At 41.8% G+C, this 19,821-nt stretch overlaps 1 protein-coding gene across 1 annotated transcript; it reads left to right on the top strand.

Moving 5' to 3' along the window:
* Positions 1-1,843: 1,843 nt before the first annotated feature.
* Positions 1,844-18,261, top strand: tspeara (thrombospondin-type laminin G domain and EAR repeats a). Its single transcript, XM_036539995.1, has 12 exons — positions 1,844-1,925; positions 7,834-8,054; positions 8,465-8,691; positions 9,262-9,352; positions 9,542-9,698; positions 11,229-11,360; positions 11,898-12,130; positions 13,677-13,866; positions 14,817-15,049; positions 17,011-17,189; positions 17,275-17,376; positions 17,983-18,261. Exons 1-12 carry the CDS (start codon positions 1,844-1,846, stop codon positions 18,134-18,136), a joined length of 2,001 nt encoding a protein of 666 aa, XP_036395888.1. The 3' UTR covers positions 18,137-18,261.
* Positions 18,262-19,821: the final 1,560 nt, after the last annotated feature.

Below are 19,821 nucleotides of genomic sequence, written 5' to 3'. Positions count from 1 at the left end.
TGACTGAGCTTAGCGCGGCTCAAGCTCCAGATCCACCTATGCCCGCCGATGCCACTGTAAATGATGAAAGCCGTTCCCCTGCTCCGCTGTCAGCCAAGCTTTTACCGTCTTTACACCTTTGCGCCGCTCCACTCGGCGAGTGATTACTCCGTCTGTGGGACCAGAACGGCATGTTTAACTCCCAGCTACCACGAAACATTCTAACAATGGGGCGACAATGTACCAACTTCATTAGCGGAATGTTCGCTGGGAGCCAATGAATAGCGATAACAAACAGTTCATGCAGATAACACTCCTTATCAACACACTTGTTAAGCTGGTGTCCTTCAGGATCATGTAGGTCCGCAGATTCTCCTCTTTATATTTCTCCAGTGATAATTCAGTAGATTTCTACATGGAGACATATCGTGTGTTAGGGTAAGCCGTGATAACTGTCATCCACTTTTTACAGGGGCTCGGCTTGCACAAGGTTGCAGGTTCAATCCCCAGTGGACATTGCAACTATGCTTATACATCTAAATGAACCTGAATTATCTCAAATAACCTATATAAATGAGTGTGTAAAATGTAAACAAAGCATGTCGTCCTGGATAAAGACGTCTGGCTGGTAAATAAATACAGTGACAATGTGTATCTCTGGTCATGGAGCCCAGGAGCTTTCCAAACACTTGGTTCAAAGGTATTTCTCTTGACGATCTTGGTGATCATCTTGACACCTGATTCTGTGTGCATGTCCCCAATAAAATTCAGCTGGTAATCCTCATGTACAGACCAGTGAAGGTAAAAGCTGAAGGGTCTGTGAACAGACTGCCACGATAAAAAACAGAAGTAAAGCTTCAAAAACCTTGAAACTGCATCAAGTGAATCAAATGGCTACCTTTTTATTTTTTTCCACTTTGGGAATTACCTTGGGCATTAGCACTCTGAAAGTAGGAGAGGCTTTGAACTGTGGGCTGAGAGCACATTTCGTCTCTGTTTAAGTTTGAAATGTATTGGGAGCAATCCCTTCAGGTCAGCCGGGAGTTCACACAGGACGGCTCTGCTCTCAGGTAGTGGGAAATTCCTCCCCATGTTTCTTACATCTGAGAGAGGGCTGGGTAACCAAGAGATGAAAAAAAAACCAAACTTGTGTGGAACTCACCTCTCCTCCCTCCCCCCCCAGCTCTCTTCCTTCACTCCCTCTCTCCCTCCCTCTCCCTCCCTCGTCCCCGCTCCGGCCCCTCCTCTTCACAGCTGACTTATTCTCATTTAAATGTCTGTGCGGACTCCAGGTAACTGCTGAGTAAAGTTGCGCCGCTGAGCTCTTGTGCTCAAACACAGGACAGGGATCAGCAGAGATCTCCGGGGCACAGATACTTATTTTGGGAGAGGGAGCTGAAGGACCATGTCACCAGCCACCATGTCACCCGTGACAAACCAAACCATGTAAGAAAGAGCAATCCTAAGGACAACAGCAATGCAATCTGAATTCTGGCTGACAAAATCAATGGTTTGTGGGTCGGTTCATTGTCATGGGTTCAGAGCTTTAAAAAAGGAGTGAGCAGACAGGGAACGCCTTAAAAACAAACAGGCAAGGGGTGCAGGTTGGTGTCAGCACTGTGACCTGTTCGTGCTGGACGCTCCGCTGGCGGAGGGAGATGCTCGTCTTTGGTTCCTCTGACATCCACTTGTCATCCCTGGGGACTCTGCTGCTCTCCCGCTGCTGAGGGACCGGATCAGGACCACGGGCCGGGGGGGAGCCGAGTGTGGGCGTGTCCGAGGAGATGAGGGACAGGGCGAGGTTCGGGACAGTTCCGGATCAGTGGGGGTTCCTGTGAATGGAGCGGCTTGAGAGGGGGCCCTGATGTCGACGCTGCTGCCGGTCTGTCTGCTCCTTCTCTCTGGCATCGGCGGGGGCTGGACCGCGCCATGGAGACCATGCACAGGTGCGCCGCTCAACTCTCACTTACACAGGGGGTCTGCAGCTGACCCTGATCCCACTGACACTGTGCATCTCTGAATATACAGCACTCTGAATCTCTGACTCACTAATACATAGCACTCTCTGCCTCTGACTCACGAATATACAGCACTCTGTGTTTCAGATTCACAAACATACAGCAGTATGCATCTCTGACTCAGATATACAGCACTCTGCCTCTGTGACCCAAATATAAAGGGCTATCCATAGGAAAAAATAATGCATATTGTAGGGAATATATTGTAGCTCAATCAATATATTGAAAATATGTAAATTATTGAAAATTTGGTATATTGCAATATATTTCTTTTCATTAAAACATTTTAATTGAGTTCTATATATTCTTGAACATATTCCTCGGTATAATCCAGCTCATTTTATTTTCATAGGGGTATGAATTTCTGGCTGACAGATATACAGCTTGCTACCTCTCTGACTCACACATAAAAATACAGCACTCTCTAAGCAGAAAACAGAAGTAGCGGTCTATGTGGTCATCATTATGCCAGGGATAGGATTTGGGAGTGGATTATGCTGGATCAGGTGTTGTTACTTTTACAGATTTAATTTCACCCTTAACCCAGTCAAAGAGCATACATTGCCAAGGGGTACGTTGAACTGGTTGTAACTGTTATTTTTATGCATTAAAACACCTGTCTAGTCAAAGAGGAAGCAGATTTTACAAGCCTTTTGCATGATTCCATCTTTGATAAATATACCTGTAATGATGCACCTGGGCTCAGTCTTACACCAAAGCTGAATCACTCTCTCTTCTTCAAGCAGTTACAGGGACATTAAAGAGTATACATCTCTCCAGCTGACCAGGGGAGATTATGCGTTTTCTGCTTTATGGGTTCTGTGTCAACACAAGCAGAGAAACTCAGTAAGATACAGAATGCTGTATCATTGTGATTCACCTGAGATAAAAAGGCTCAGCTCCAAAAATAAGGCTGAGTTAATCAGCTGAGTGTCGCTTCAGCAGCAAACACACAAATGAAAATTACAACCACAGACTTAATTCATCTGAAACTCACACAGGTGCAAAATGAAAAAAAATAACAGTGAAGAAAAGGGGAGTACTTTTGGAACAAGTTACAACTTGTGCTTAACATGTAAACTGTAAAAGAAACAACCTCAAGTCAAGGTTGCAATGATTACAGACCCCGTGCTTAATTGCCGGAGATACAATGAAAGGTTGCAGCATTGACCTAATGGACTGAAACCTGCAGAGATTTTTGCATTGTGTGAATGCCTTTTTGGAAAGCCAGCCCCTGCTTTTAACCTGATGTTTGCTTCATTGGACTCTCACGTCACAAACCTCCAAAGCAAACGACTGAGGCATTTTAGCAGAGAAAAAGGGATTAGAATGTGCGAGTCACATAGAACCGTAGTAATGGAGGACAGTGAGCTCACTACTTCACCCCTGCACCAAGGCGTCCTGTCCAGGTAACTGTCTAAACCTGTAAGTGTTTCAGTCAGGTTCAGAGGGAGGTCATCATGCTCCCCTCTTCTTTGTAACAGTCCTAAAAAATCTGCTTGTTGTCACGCATCTCAACCTAATGGCAAAGCGGCTTGTCTTTAATTTCATCTAGCCAACTCAACCATGTGTCAGCATTTTTTCTTTCCATACACAATATTTTGAGCTCAGCAGTCGCTGAAATTAAATTTAAAAATTGCGTAACAAAAAGTGTAATACTTACCAGGCAGTTAAACTCATTGCTCAATGTTAAGTGAAAAGTGGATTTTGATTATGGGGCCCTTAAAAGAGCTCCATCACTGCTTCTTCTTATACTGGCTGCAGACAGATCAGGTTAGATCATATTTAAACTGCTTTTAGGGATAAATGTCTCCATTGTAACAAGAGTCTGCGGATGTCTCATTGGAGCCATGTAAAATCACAGCCAACTGTACATCTCACTCATCTCAGGCTATCTGAGAACCAGGCTGAATCAGCAAGGCTCAAACTGGTTCAGCTAACCACATGTCATATTTTAGCATTTAGATGCACCTGATGCTCAGATCTGTAGGGGAGCACATAAGGAGATAATTTTTCTGACTTTAAACATGCAAACATACATAGTAGAGAAGCTGACATCAAGCAGGAGATTTGTCTGAAATACTCTTCTCTTTTTGAATACCCATGAGCGTTGTTAACGTATGTTTGATCTTTAATTCAAGATGCGTGGGTGGGACTGATATCTGTCAGGCCATGCATGACTGAACTGATAACGTTAACTAGATTCATTGCAGTAATGATGCCTATCAGTGACAGAGTACCGTCAGATTTGTGTCTCACCTGTCACTCTCTATTTAGATGCCAAGATACACGTGCAAGGAAGAACAATGACATATCCTCAATGCACAGCAGTCCTGGAGGCCACATACACAAAATAATGACATACTTTGCCTTCTGAGCAGCCCTTCAGAGCATACACTTGCATTGAGTTATATGCATCTAACATATTTTGCTATGATATCCAAGAAAGTCATTGTGAATGTCTGTTAGTGTCTTCTAAACTAATGCTATCAGGATCACAACAGCATAACATAATAATAATAATAATAATAATAATATATAATAGTTCTGCATTACCTGCTAAGACAAGTTAATAAATATATTTTAATGTTCTTCACCTACTATGACCATCGGTGGATGACCATGACTGTATCCCTGTCAGTTAACAGTTAGAGCTGGTATGGAGTTAAACTTGATTCTCTTTGAGATTAGTGTGTGTACCAACTGTTAACAAATCAAAAATCTTTATTATTCCTCCAGGCTTTCACCAAAAGCACAAAGCCATAAATTATAAAACTGCAGCTGTAATTTGTCTGTCCATTTTAAGCTGAGCAGAAACGAAAATTGCGACAGCTTTCCCAATTCTAAGATGTCACACAGGACATCAAATCCTTCATTTTGTGGCTACAGGTAGCTATAAATGTTTGTTCATTGTACATGCGCTGGAATCTAAATCCTTGGTAATTGAGGTATAATGACACTATGATACACTTAAAACTCTCATTGATGAAAAGCCCCCCCAAATCTTTCCAGATAATGGCATTTTAAACTCTTTGGATTAAAAGGTTCAGGTGCGCGTGTACCGGCAGAACATCAGCAGAGGTCAACACAGAGAAGAGGGATCTTGATAAACACACACACAGGTGAGGTGCTGATTTAGTAACTGGCATCATGGGTAAAGTAAAGTTCCTCAGAATACCCGACATTTTCAGGTGAGTTCAGACTGAACTGAACGCTTGCCTCTTTTGTTTTTTTGGCAAAGTTCCACCAGTTAAAAGACTGCATGGAACACCCTTGCCTATTGTCAGTCTTTTTCCTACAGAGTGCTTGTGTGTAATCACTGTGGCCTCCTTTGCCAATGGGCAGGGCTCAGTTATGCCAGTTTAATTGTACTTATGCTTAATGCTGAATATGCTTAATACTTTGCTTAAGTTTAGAATGTAGCAGCAACAGCCCTCTGAAATATGTCACTGCATTTTAACTTTCAAAGTCTTATAAAAAGATGCATTTTACTTTAAAACACATTTCTCCATTCATTCTTAGTGTCATACTGAGGACGAATGATTGAAACTGTAAAGCGTTTTCCAGGCTTCCAAAAAAAACTGCTGATGTATTTTGACATGAAGGTTTTGCTTTCCAAAACAAGCCTTCTTTGCTTCGTCGACCCTTTTTTCCACCTTTGAAACTTGATCTGTTAAGTAATTTACCCCTCCCGCGACTTCCCTCTTTGATTCCTCTGAAGCAAAACTGGGCAAAACAAACAGAAATTCCTACAGGCTAGCATTCGTTTATGAACAAAAACACAGCAAACTCGCCTCATTGCATCCTCTCAGTAACTTGCAACAGACACTTTTGAAAATAACGCAAAACATAAATACAGCCAAGAGTATTATATTTCCTCCCAATGGCCAAGACAGATCTGACTGTTGAAACACTAAGGAGACATTCAGTTTCAACTCTGACACTTTGAGGCACATGTTTAAGGAGAAATTAATTTTTTCTAACACAAAGGGGGGTGGGGGGGGGGGGGGGGGGGGGAGAACACCCTGAGCTGAGGAACACAGGGTTCCTGCAGACATTTGAATTAATTCCAATAGCATGTTATACTAACTCCAAGTACAAAGACTCTGCTCTGTTGCACCTTAAGAAATGGCTAATTCTTTATTCTCTGTAACAGACTGTGTGTAAACGCTGCTTAGTGGCTTGAATATCTGCATTGAATTTCAAAGAGAAGTTTTAGCTGGAACATCATCAAACTTGCAGTTATCTTTGATTTTTACCTGTAGTCATGTTAATATTAAAGAACTGATTAACTCATCAGAGCTTGATAAATGTGAAGTATTTTCCAGTTTTTTTCTCTCATTTCTGTTTATTCTTCCCTTCTTAAACATCTGGGGTCAGAAAATAACCTTGACTAGTTTCAGTATTTAATTGCATTCCTTCCTATCAAACAAACAAATAAAATAAAAATGTACATGTTGGAACTTGAACATAATTACAGAATCAAGCTTTGTAGGTTCTATTCAGAAAAGGGCAGAATTAACAGAATTTAAAACAAATGTTCACAATATTTTTATTAAATAATTTTTTTGATCAAGTTGGACAATTGTTCATCTCCATCAAAGATAAGAAAACTCTGGCTGCACTTATGCCCAGGTGTTAGAGGTAAGGCTGGAGGGATGTTGCATATGTTTTATCTTTACTTGTTAAAAGCTGTATCTACCTTCATTTATTTCATATCACAGCCTGCTAGTTTAATATTTTTAGCTAGAAACAGCTTTAGTCACAGAGGTCCGTTACTGTTGTATCACCCTCTAAAATGCAGAGCTCACACACTTATTGGATGATTCTCCTGCCAAAATGCACTCATCCAGCCCCCTTCTGCAGAACAGATCATTTTTCACAGGCAGGTGCTGAGGAGAATAAAGATTCCTGCATTATATTCCTCTGGTCCACTCCTCTAAAGTTTATATTTCATTATTAAACTGACGTCATCTGTCACAGTTAAAAATGTGATAGCCGTGGAAATACGAGTTCACGTGACAATCTCTACAAAATAAACGAGGACATGTTATACTGTGTAAAGCCTCCGGGCACAAATAGCTGCTTTTACGTGTTATTAGGGAAATTTCCACTTATAAAACATTAAAGCTGCAGTGAAGATGACCACATCCTGGCATCTCTTCACCATCTCTGATGAAAATCTAAGAAGTGGAAGAGTATCTCCACAGATACCATCCCCGCTTCCTCTTTCACCCATCTGCTATATATAGGCGCCAATTTGCATTTTCAGAACAGATACAGCATTCCCAACTAGAACTAATCATTGTAGATGGCTGAGACATGATATCGCATGATGCCAAAAGAGGCCATTAATTTGTCCTTTGATAAGCTTTCAGGTGAAAGGCCAACTGAGATCACTTTCGCTTCTGTGACCAGCTGTTTAGTAACATTTTCCTCTGAAGATTATATACTGAAAGAAATTCAGTGAGTCCCTCTTCACAACAGACACAGAGCCAATGACGCTGGTTTGTATGTCTTTAACTGTGCTCTGGTACCAATTATATTCTTGAGTATGACCAGATAATTGGCTCCTGTCTTCCTTCCATGCTTTTACATTCGTCTAGGAAGTTCTTGTTCATAATGAGGGAATTCCAGGGCTATCTGTGTTGCTATGCTAGCTAGAGATGTTCTGTTTTAGACCGGTCAGGAATGCTCACAGCCAGCTAGCAAATCAGGTCATGTACTGTATACAGTATCTTCAACAATGCAGAGATTGAACTTTCAATGTAAATTACACAAAGCTCAATATCTGGTCACAATATAATATAATTGTTGTGGCACTCTACTCCCACAGATCTGTTACCACTTGACTTCCTGTCTCTGGTGCTTCCAGAGGGCGGGGCAGCCTTAATGGGGGTGCGCATGGTTCAGGAAGGGGGGGCTCGAGGCCTCCAATGGACAGGCCCCCCCTGGGCTCTCAGCTTCCCCGCCTCACAGATCTTCATCAACTGTGATTTCTTCCCGGAGGAGTTCTCCATCGTGGTCACACTCAAGGTGTCCCGAGTGGCCCGCGGGGTATGTCAGAAAGCACGCTGGACCAGCGGCAGCCAATAGCAGCACAGCAGCAACAGGCACCATTATGACCTCACACACAGAACACAACATTCATGGGACACAGTACAGGGAATTACCCAGAAATCATTGCTGTCAGTCCTGATATAATTCTCCCAGTTCCCTAGCCTTCATTAATAGATGCATAAGAAACTGTAATGTTGATACATATGAATAATATTTACCCTAAGTAGTGATGATTCAATAGTGATTCTAAAAACACAACAAAAGCATCACCAGTAAATAAACAAGTCAAAATCAATCTTCACTTATTAAAAACCTTTTAAAAGCTAAAACTGATTTGACCTAGGAAAACCTTACTTTTGAGTCTTGCCTCCAAAATGACTCCTGCCTCTTCCTCTGTTCTCCTCCAGAAGAACGAGTACGTCTTCGCGCTCGTTCAGGAGGACACGGGTCGTCTGCTGATGGGCCTGCGCTTCTCCCAGGAGAAGCTTCACTTCCTGTTCCTGGGCCCCGGGGGTCTGGACCGGATCACCTTCCAGTGCGTGCAGCTGGCAGACAACCGCTGGCACACTGTGGTGCTCGCCATGAGCGGGCACTATGCCACCCTCACGGTGGACTGTGGCGTGCCCCTGGACCTGTGAGTCACTGCGGCGATGGCCCGAGAAGTCTGGACTCTCTGTTACGCAGCCAATACGCTCTATATAACACAGATAATACGGGTAGTAGTGTTGCATAGTTGTAAGGAGCAGGACTTGTAACCGAAAGGGTGCTGGTTCGATTCCCCACTGGGGCACTGCTGCTGTACCCTTGACAAAGATGCCTAACCCAGAATTGCCTCAGTAAATATCCACCTGTATAAATTGATAACATGTGACAGCTGTAAGTTGCACTGGATGAGAGCGTCTACAAAATGGCAATAATGTAATGTAATGATCTCAGATCAGCCCTGTTCCGTTCCACCTACATGTCATTGGGGAGTACAGTATTTCATTTATAATTAGTCATGAGTTAAATTAGTATTAGCTAGAGCACTAAAATTGGTGTTATATACAGTAGCTAAGAAGTAGAAATACACAAACTGCATAGTTTTTTTTATCCCTGGGATTGGTCACATGTTGGTGAGTACATAGAGATGTTATGGTGCAGGTGCATGAAGGAAGCTGCAGGGTAAATACTCTGAAGTGAGGACGTTTTCTCTGAAATGCAGAGTGCACGAGAGGCCTTTCCCTGCTGCTTTCAACACAAAGGGCTCCAGGGTGTACGTCGGCAGTCGAAGACGGTGGAAAGGCTTGTTCTCAGTAAGAAACATTGACTGGACTTCTGTAGATGTTGCCGTAGGGCTGTATATACCTCTTTAAATTGGGTAATTTATCAAATGTAAGCTACAATACTTTATGCTACGCAAATAAACAATGTAAAATTGAATAAAAGTTATAAATGTTTGGACCAGCTAAAGATCTTTTTTGGCTAATTGTTCTCTGTTACAGGGGCTGATGCGACAGCTGGTTCTGTTGCCCGGTTCTGACGCTACCTCACGAGTGTGTCCCTCCACGAACCCGAGTCTCGCCGTGCTCTCCGTCCCGCAGTCCCTGCTGCATCTGCCCATCAAACCCTCCGGAAACGATGCCCTGATGTATCCATACGGTGAAGTAGGGCCAGGGAACATGGTGGCGGTCGGGCTGAATAGTTGTTGATTTCAAATGTTGATTTCAAAGCTGTTCTTCTGTTATACTGAAAGCTCAGATGAAAAGCCATGGCAACTGGCAGGTTGTTGTTTAGTGGTGTTGAAAGGGCCAGTGCTGAGATTCACTTTCTGAAAAAGCCAGTATTGATTCACTTTTTGAAACAGGCAGTATTGTCTTTCCTGTTAGGAGAGGTGAGGTCAGGACTGTAGATGCATTTTTTCCAGGAAGTCTTTGAGTTGTAAACACTGTTGTGATGGGCACGACAGGGACCCAACATTCAGGCTGTAACCTGGGTCACCGGCTGTGATTGAGAAGCCTGTATTTTCCACCAAAGCGTAGCTTCAGTAAGTTTTTAGATAGAAGGCCAAAACATTATTTTCTATGTCGTTTTCCTGGTGAAAGGCTGATGAGGTATAAGAAAAAATGGATTTCCTTCTGTCAGACTGAAAATTGTATATCTGGAAGCTGTGTAATATGTTGTAATGATGTGTTAAATACTTGTCTGGTGAGTATAACAGCAGTCTTAGCATTCATAATGTGCCTAATTTATCATTCATTTAACATTTAAAACTAATTACTTTATGCTCTGTGATATGAGAAGAAGCAAAGCAAAACAAAACACTCAATAAAGTCAGCTTACTTTGCTCATCCAGTAAGTGTGAAATATGTCAATGATGATTTACCTTTGGGTTTACATTAGGAAAACATCATTCACTCTGAATGCTTCGCTGTGGTTTGGCAGGGCTGGCAGTCTTGGCACGGCAGTTCAGTTTTACTGTTTAGGGTGTCGGTTTAATTTGGAGTTAAGCCAAGTACAGCTACTGGCCATCAAGATAAGACACTAATAATGACTCCGCCCATCATTTATACTGCCTGAAGCAGAGATCAAAAGCAGAGAAGACCTTTTCTTCTCTAAAGAGACATTCCATTGCATTTCTTTAAAAAATTACTCACATTACAAATACAAAGTCTGGGGACAATGTCTGTTAATTAAAAAAAATGGATTGCAGAAACATTAAGTCATTTTACCAAATTAATCTAGTGACTGATGTGATCCAGTGACTGATGTATGGTAGCATGTGTACTTGGCTTCCCTTAGGTTCTAGGCTGTCTAGTCAGGTTGCGCAAGTTAACCTGTGGTAGCGCTTGAATAGCGTTCTGTTCACACTCACTGGGTTGGCAGTGTGGTTAGCCTGGTCTGATGCTCATTCAACTTGAATGGATACACTTCTGTTCTTTTCTGCTGAAAGTTGCTCTGGATCATTACATTACATCCGCTAAATTGATGTAATGTAATGTAATTTTACCAAAAGAAGGTGCTCCTATGATAATCCTTATGTTATTAAAATGAACAGAAAAAAAAAATACTGCACAATAATGCAGTCTTATTCATACAACTGAACCCACACTTTACCACTCCATAGTTGTCTTACCATCAGACTCCATTCCTTCTTCTCACTCCTCCCTCCCTTCTCTGTCCCGGACACAGAAGCCGACGTGCGGGTGACCGTGGGGACACAGCCACCTTGCAGGAAGAGTGAGCTGGGCCAGCTGTGGTTTGACACGCTGAAGAGGGGCCTCTTCCTGTGTGATGGTGGGGCCTGGCTTCCTATGCTGCAAGGTGAGCTCTGTGGATTCATCTGCACCTGGTTCCCACGGCTCTTACCTGTGTGCCTGTACCTGAGCCTCACTTGCCTCCCCTCTCCCATCATTAGCTTATTAGTTTAGTCAAAAATGATCAAATCTGATACATCATCATGCTCTATTAGTGTCACTTGCACAGATTCTCATCGTTATCATGAATACTGACTGCATGAAGACATCTACTGTGTGTATTAACCCACAGGAAATATGCTTTTAAAAAAACTTTTACATCATTTTGCATATACTCTTATCTAGAGCTACTTACATAGGTTACAGTTTTTATATGTTATCCATTTACATTACATTATTGGCATTTAGCAGACACTCTTATCCATTTATGAAGCTGGATATTTACTGAGACAATTCTGGGTTAAGTACCGTGTCCAAAGGTACAGCAGCAGTGCCCTTGTGGGGAACTGAACCAGCAACCTTATGGTTACGAGTCCTGCTCCTTACCACTATGTTACACTGCCATGATCCCAGTGCTTCACTCGAACAAATGCTTTGTCCACAGAGAAAGAGAGGCTGGATTATGTGGAAGATTACCAAGACCTCTACACTAACTCTGAAACCTTCGACATCGAGGTCTTCCGCATCCCCTCAGTGGGGCTTTTTGCTGCCACGGCCAACCGGGAGTCCAAGCCCGGCTCTGGGATTTACAAATGGACTGACGGGAAGTTTGAGCCATACCAGAACATCAGCACCTTTGAGGCACTAGCCTTGAAGTACTTCACTGTGGGCAACAAGGTTAGACACTAATGAGTACTGTATTACATTACACTGCGTTACATTATGGTCATTTTGCAGACACTCTTATCCAGAGTGACTTGCATGGGTTCCAGTTTTTACGTGTTATTCCTTTTATATAGCTGCATATTCACTGAGGCAATTCTAGGGTACTGTGCCTAAGGGTACAGCAGTAGTGTACCAGCGGGGAATCAAACCAGCAGCCTTTCGGTTACAAGCCCTGGTCCTTACCTCTATGCTACACTGCCACTGTACATGCAGTACCTTTCACTGGTTAAACTCCATTACAATTACAATAATTATTTGTGATGATGTGAGAAGAGATATGTTCCTTTTTGTAGTTACATAAATGGCTTCCTGACTACGACACATATGACATGAGACATCACATTGATCATCGAGCAGCACAATTATTGACAGAACCACAAAGTCACTCACTGAAGGTTGTGCTCTAGAGAAGTAACTCTTTTAACACTTTTCAACGTGTATGACCGCACTTACACCTCGGTCCCCTACACAGCATTTGACTTCACTAAACAGAACTGTTCCCAGGTTATACCTAAACCTGAAAAACATGTGCCTCCTCTGTCCCGTACGTGTGCGACCGCAGCGAGTTGACATAATTAAATTCAGTTCAAAAAACTTTATTGTTATTAAGCGGTCCCTCCCTTGACATCGTGGGAGTGGCGTTGCGGCCAGAACAAAGGCGCTGCACTGAGAAGGTTTTCAATGGATGACCTTCACAGCTGTTCACAGGAAACAGGGAGGAGAATCCTTTGATGTGGAGCCCCGGGGAGGATGGGGCCGGGATCTGATAAAGATTTGCTCATGTCATAAATCTCACATGCATAATTGCAGAAATGAATTTTGCCTCATGTTAAATATGCATACTTTATGACTCATACCTTCCCTTTTCCCAAGCAGGTTGCTTCCGACGACAGTTAAAAATCATAATAACGCTGAACACATTTAGAGGTCATTCCAGTTTCTTTTAATAGTCACAGTTTATTGTAATTACCTTCCTTATTTTTAAAATGTGTATGTAATATAATACAATACTTCGTACAATGTATAAAGAGTAGAACCATAACCTGTGCATGGTCATTTTTGTTTCTTTGACAATACAGCTAGGAAAAAAGATACCAGGCAGAAACGTACCTTTCTTGTATTATTCAGGTGAACCTCAACAGGTACAACAAGAATATTGTATTTTCTAACATCATTGAGACCTTAAACTAGCCAGTCACTGACCCCTGACTTTGAGAAACAAGAAAATGGAAACACTGAAAACAAACGTTGCTCTCCCCATTATTTTATGCTCTGGACTGAAGGAATTTGTTTTTGAAGTTTTTCTGGCCACTATTCTTATTCTTATTCTTACTCTTGGTCTTTGTCTTTTTCTTATGAATAATGCTACTACTACAACTACTGGTAATAGTAATACAAATTATAATACTGTATTGACCTGTGTTTTACCATATATTGTAAGTTGCACTTGAAAAGGAGAGTTTAAATTTTATATCATTCCTTTTTCTGTTTGAATCAGATGTTCTTGGCAGTTGCCAATTCGAGAGGGGCGAGGGAGGGGGCCCAGGAGCTCTCCGTTATCTACAAGTGGAGCGACAGGAAGCTGAAGTTCCTGCGCTATCAGACGCTGGAGACGCACAGCGCGCGGGACTGGGAGGCCTTCCACATCCAGGGCGAGGCCTTCCTCGCGGTGGCCAATCACAGACAAGGTATAGGTGCACAGGTGAAGCCCCGTGTTGGCCGTGTTGCTGTGGGTGGACTGTGATCAAATCCTCAACAATGAAAGCAGTTGTTAAATTGGGAGAACCCACAGCATATTGTAAGTGACAGAAGGACTACTTGGGCTTCAGTTTCAAGGTTGGGTATGGCTGTTGTACTCTTGAACAAGGCGCTAACCTGGATGGCTAAGAGGGCGTACAATTGTACAAATGATACATAAAATGTAGGTTATGAAGGTTACCCTGTATAAGAAAATTGCTTACTTTGTGCAAGAAACAAAGCATGTGCTGTTTGTGTTTTGTGTGAGGTAAAATGAGATTGCCTTTGATATGTTACCCTTGTGGATCTTTGCACACATTACCGATGTGATCATGTGTCCGTTTTGAATTGATCAAAGCCCCACAGTCATCATAAAGGAGGGTTTTTTTTCATGGGATGGAACAGCCCTGGGAAAGCATGTTGCACATTTGCAGCAACTCAGCCAGTAGGACCCAGGTCTGTCCAGACAGGTGCCTGAGAATAGCGGCTGAGGAACAGATACTGAGGGAGGCTGGAATAGGAGGGCTGCTGACTAGGGGCAGTAATACCTACAGCAGTACCTCCTGTACAACAGTATACTAACATTGGCATTACATTATATGATATTATTGTCATTTAGCAGACCCTCCTATCCAGAGCAACTTTCACAGCTTACAATTTTTACAATTTTTAAGTACCTTTCACAAGGGTACAGCAACAGTGCCCCAGTGGGGAATCGAACCAGAAACCTTTAGGTTACTAGCCCTACACCTTAACACTATGCTACACTGCTGCCCTTAGGCCCTCTAATTAGCAATAAAAATGATGAATATGCTGTGAAAACACAAACATGAAAATCCGTAATCTCAGCAAGGCACTGGGCTGGTGACTATCTTCTAAATCCAATGCCTTCTCTTCGCAGGGGACAGCAACCACAATATCGACAGCGTGATCTACAAGTGGAACCCAGGCACCAGAGTCTTCGAAGTCAACCAAACCATCCAAACCTCAGGGGCCTATGACTGGGAGTTCTTCACTGCTGGGCCTTACTACTTCCTGGTGGTGGCCAACACCTTCAACGGAGCATCCACGCAGATCGAGTCCATCATCTACATCTGGCTGGGCGGAATGTTTCAGCCCTTCCAGGCCATCGTGGTGAGTCACATAACACAACTGAAGCCTGCTGATGATTGCCCATTTCAGATGTCTGTCCAGCTGTTACATCATCTCATCTATTACATTAGGCATAAAGGACAGCAGAGAAAAACAAAAGAGGAAGTACCAAAAACAGAACATTCTTAATGAATTACTCACACTGACAAACCTAGGCAACTGACAACAACAGGTTTTCCAATTGCTTTCTTCACCCACTGACTAGCACTACTGCATGACCTTAGGAATAGTGATGTATTCCATGTATGCTGTAGTAGTATATGGATAGAGATATTTGCTTCCGTTTCATGAGTATTGACTGTGTAAATTAAGTGGAAATGGTTTCACAAGCTTCAGAATAATGGGGATCATCACTGTTTTAAAGTGTTGATCCAGAAATAAACTGAGTGATAATCTTCACCACATGTATGGCAGGGCACATTCACCTCGTGATGCGTGATCTATGCTTCTTACCATGGAGAATGGCAGTTCAGAATGTTGCTGTCAGAATCTGAATATTACAGTGAAAATTCTTCTCTCCTGTTTGCCTGAGGAACACCAGTCTGCTCAAAAAGTGCATCATGAAAGCACAGAAGCCTTTATGAAATGTAGTAGGTGATTCATTATCTTTGTTGTTTTGTTTTGTTTATGTTCCTGTTGGAAGCCTTATGAAATAGAGATGCTGATATAAGAAGCTCACACTTTATTCATGACCAAACTGTACTCCTCCATTAAAATTTTACAGCCAAGGTTGTTCCCTCACAGTCATTGGCTTCTCCCCTAAAACTGCATGAGGGGTAATTAAAAAATGTTTTCATTAGTCAAAGTGTGTCCTTTCATGCAAGTGGAGCACACCTCTGCCTGACAAATCTGTTCCTCTTTTAGAGAGGTCTTCTCTCTAGGAAACTCCCCATTGAAGATTTATTTACTGTACTTCGGTTACATCGTCAACAGCTGCAAGGATTGCCACTTCATGTCACCTATAAGACACCTATCAGCTCCTTAAAAATGTGTGTAAAATTCGAGAAGACCAAACAGAATGGTGCCTAATTTCCTAATATCCCAATCTGAATATTACTGAAATATCCATTCCAATAATTAATGGTGGGACCTGTGAAGGCAACACAAATAACAACACAAAACACCCGGTTACACCGGTAGGTAAGGGGGGAAATTTGCATGTTAAAATAGGTGCAGTTTGGAACTTGTTTCCCGAAAGGGCTGCCTTTTCATTTCAGTGATTTACTACACTCTAAAGCTGCATTGATAATTAAATTGATGGTTAAAAAAAGGAGATGGCTGCCATCCAAGAACAGGTCACTCCTGAGAAAGGAGCGCCGTTGAGGCTAAAAACAGAAGGATGTGGCAACACAAATCTGCTATCGGCACTGTGAAATGTATAATTAATAGCTGAAATACAAGTTTAATCGCTTATCCTGTGTACATATCAACAGTCTAAACTAGGCAATCCAACAACCGCAGAACCGTGGAAAAAAAGACGTCTTGTGGTTGTCAGAGGGGAATTCCACAGATCTGTTTCAAGTGAATGACGCCAAAGTTGCTGCCTTTTTCACGTGAATTTCAGCTGGCTGAAAGGATAATGCACACAGAGAGGGTTAATTATACGTATCGATTATGGAGGGTGTTACTCCTTGTTTAATGCCTGTAATACCTGTAATTATCTGGTAGACTCAATGTTCCTTCATTTTGAATGATGATGCTAAGCTAATGTTATATTTTTTCCAGCTCTTACCCAACATTACAAGTTTTGTAGTAACTAAAATAGTATGGTGTAAATTATTACGGTGTAAATTATGATCTAAATAATAAATGAATGTTAAGAATCACTTAATTTCATCACTGAATATTAAGGACAATGTTTCCAGCACTACCTCTTTACAGGCTTAAAGATTCATATTGATCCCCACCAGCCTGCTCCAAGCTGTTTTTCTTGATCGACACAGACCTTTGGGGCAACTGACTGGGAGATGTTCCAGATCGGGAACAGAATCTTCCTGGCAGTGGCTAACAGCCAGAAATTATACAGAAAAGGCCCCAGCATCTACACCCTCAACTCCACCATCTACGAACTCAACATGACCACAAGGACTTTCCTCAGGTTCCAGGACATTCTGACCTACAGGTAACCTACTGGGGGGTTTCAGACTTGATTACTAGAAATAAACCTGTTTTCCCTGCCAATACTTCCTGTTTTTTTTCCTTATCAGTGCAGTTGACTGGGAGTTCTTCACGCTAGGAGATGAAAAGTTCCTGGTGGTAGCCAATTCCTACGATGGAACATCCTACTCTTTAAACAGTGTTATATACAGGTATGGGTCATGACACATCAAATGGAAATTATTTATTGCTCTTGGCTAGAGGAGCATGTTTAAAATTAGACTACCAGTATTCATATCCAGGTGCAGCCAAAAATGCTGATATTTTCTCTAGGATTAAATGAGCCAGTAATAATGAGAAACAAGCACAGGAAAGGCTCACATGATTGTAACTCTGTCTGAGCTCTAACTGTATAATATTTTACCTTCCAGGTGGAGATTTCAATCTCTGTTGGTAAAAAAAACAACTAAAGAGATAACAACATACTGGAAGCAATGTTATTATTATAGTTATTCAGTACAGTTGTTATATCAACTGTCATATACAATTCTGCTCCATTTGATTCTATCTGACTAAACTCTAAATCTTTTGTTGATTTTTCTTGTATTTTATTTGATTTATTTTTTGTATTTTTTGTATACATTTGAAAATGTCTGTATTGGACATGGGTTTGTCACACATTTTATGCTTGTTTTACTTTAGTATCTGTCACTTTGGTTCCTCTTGTCATACTTTGCACGTCACCACAAAAGACGTTCACCTGCAGGAAAAATAAAGTTATTTCGACTTTGAATAACTACCCAGTTTTCCACTGACAGGTGGCAGGGATACGAGGGGTTCGTTCCCATCCACCAGCTGCCAACCATCGGGTGCAAGGACTGGGAGTTCTTCAGCTCCAAGGAGGGCTCTTATCTCATATATTCCAGCGCTACGGAGCCCCTCTCCAAGGTGTTCAAGCTGAGGACCTACTGACGGCACGGGCTGCAGGACGGGCTCTGACCAGCCGTGGCAACATGCTGCGGAGTCATCGAGACTGAGCTCGAGCACGACAGAACGAGAGAATACGCGTGGTCTCTGCACAGCCCGAAACTCACCAAAACTCCACAACTGAAACTGTCCGTACTACACCTGCACCGAGGCAGAAGAACTGCGCTCTCATAGGAAAGAGCTGATAAAATGTGGACGTGTCTCTCACGGCTATAAACTGATGATGTCATACTTCACTTGAACCCACAGCTGAATTTGTGAGCAGCAATGCACCACCAGCACAAACCCAGGGGTGGCAGCAGAGCGGAGGGCAAAAAAAAAGTAACATAAGCTGAAGGCGTGTTTTAAAATGTATACAATGGATAAGGGACATTGGTTCTATATGCAATCATACAGCAAAGGCTGACTGATATTTCACTCCTCTTCCCTTCTACACTATAGTATAAAAACTGTAAGATGTACAATATGGATTGACAATGTAAGTCTTATAATTTATTGACAGGTAGGGAAAGAAACATATCTGTCTCATGAATTATTTAAGTGATTTTTTTTTTCTAATATTTTTTTTTCCGAGATTAAACTCATGCAATACAACCACTGACACTGGCAGCTAAAAAGTCTGACAGACACAAGAAGGGTGCCATCAACACCAAGAAACAAACCAAATTACAAACCCATCACAGTACTCAAAAGTTATTCCATCAGAAACATGATGATGTGACAAAAAGCTATATTACTGCTGTTCGACAGTTATACTTTAGTAGTTCTTATTGTGGGATTATTTAAATTAGAATGATATCTGGGATGATAATAAAGTAGGCTATAAAATGAAGGGAGTTCTTGGAAAACCTGTTATTTTCGTCTTTCAACGGACACGTGACAGTCACATGTGGTATAGTTTTCGCATCGTCAGCGCGATCTCTAGCGGATACATCATAACGAGTCTTTTTAAATTTTTACCCACTTTGTACTGGTAATCACATTATAGTTCATTATTTATTGTGTCAGTAGCACATTCTTTGCATTCACGTCTGTCTTTTTTTGTAACTTCAGGGCAGAGAATAGTGGTATTTTGTACAACTGAACAGAATACTGCTTATAATAGAACTGTCTGTAATTTAAAGCTAATCACAAGTACTGTATAATTATTATTTACGTCCTTTACAGGCAATTACATTCCTTATTGCCAATTTTAATAGCCTATATATTTTAAAAATCGAACAGATGGTAAAACAACTGAGACCTTCGTTGATATGAGAATTGCAGTCTATGTATGTCAAGTAGCCTACATGTAAGCGCTACTTTCAACGTAGCGCATGGGATAATAAAAACGCCACCCACTGACTGAAAGATGAAACTTTTTCGAGCGTTACGTTGTTGCATTTTTTGTCATGACATACTTGCTGCCCTTCAGATAATAAAAATACAGACACCAGATTCATTCTGCAGTGGTTTCTCCATAATTTACTAATGCTATTGCATGCGTGGTCTTTTTTTCTAACAATATTACATATAAAGAGTACGATGGTAACATTTCATGGACTAAACGGCCCCTCTCTCCTCCCTTCCTAGTGGATACTTCAGCCTCCCCTATGTTACATTGTATAAAATAGATTAATAAAAAATAAATTAACCACAATCACTAATCATCATCATCATGATACACATAA

The sequence above is a fragment of the Megalops cyprinoides genome, chromosome 11 (assembly GCF_013368585.1).
Source record: "Megalops cyprinoides isolate fMegCyp1 chromosome 11, fMegCyp1.pri, whole genome shotgun sequence".
In the NCBI taxonomy this organism is placed as follows: domain Eukaryota; kingdom Metazoa; phylum Chordata; class Actinopteri; order Elopiformes; family Megalopidae; genus Megalops; species Megalops cyprinoides.
Note: the sequence above shows the minus strand (reverse complement) of the source record. Positions and strands in the feature narration are given on the sequence as shown.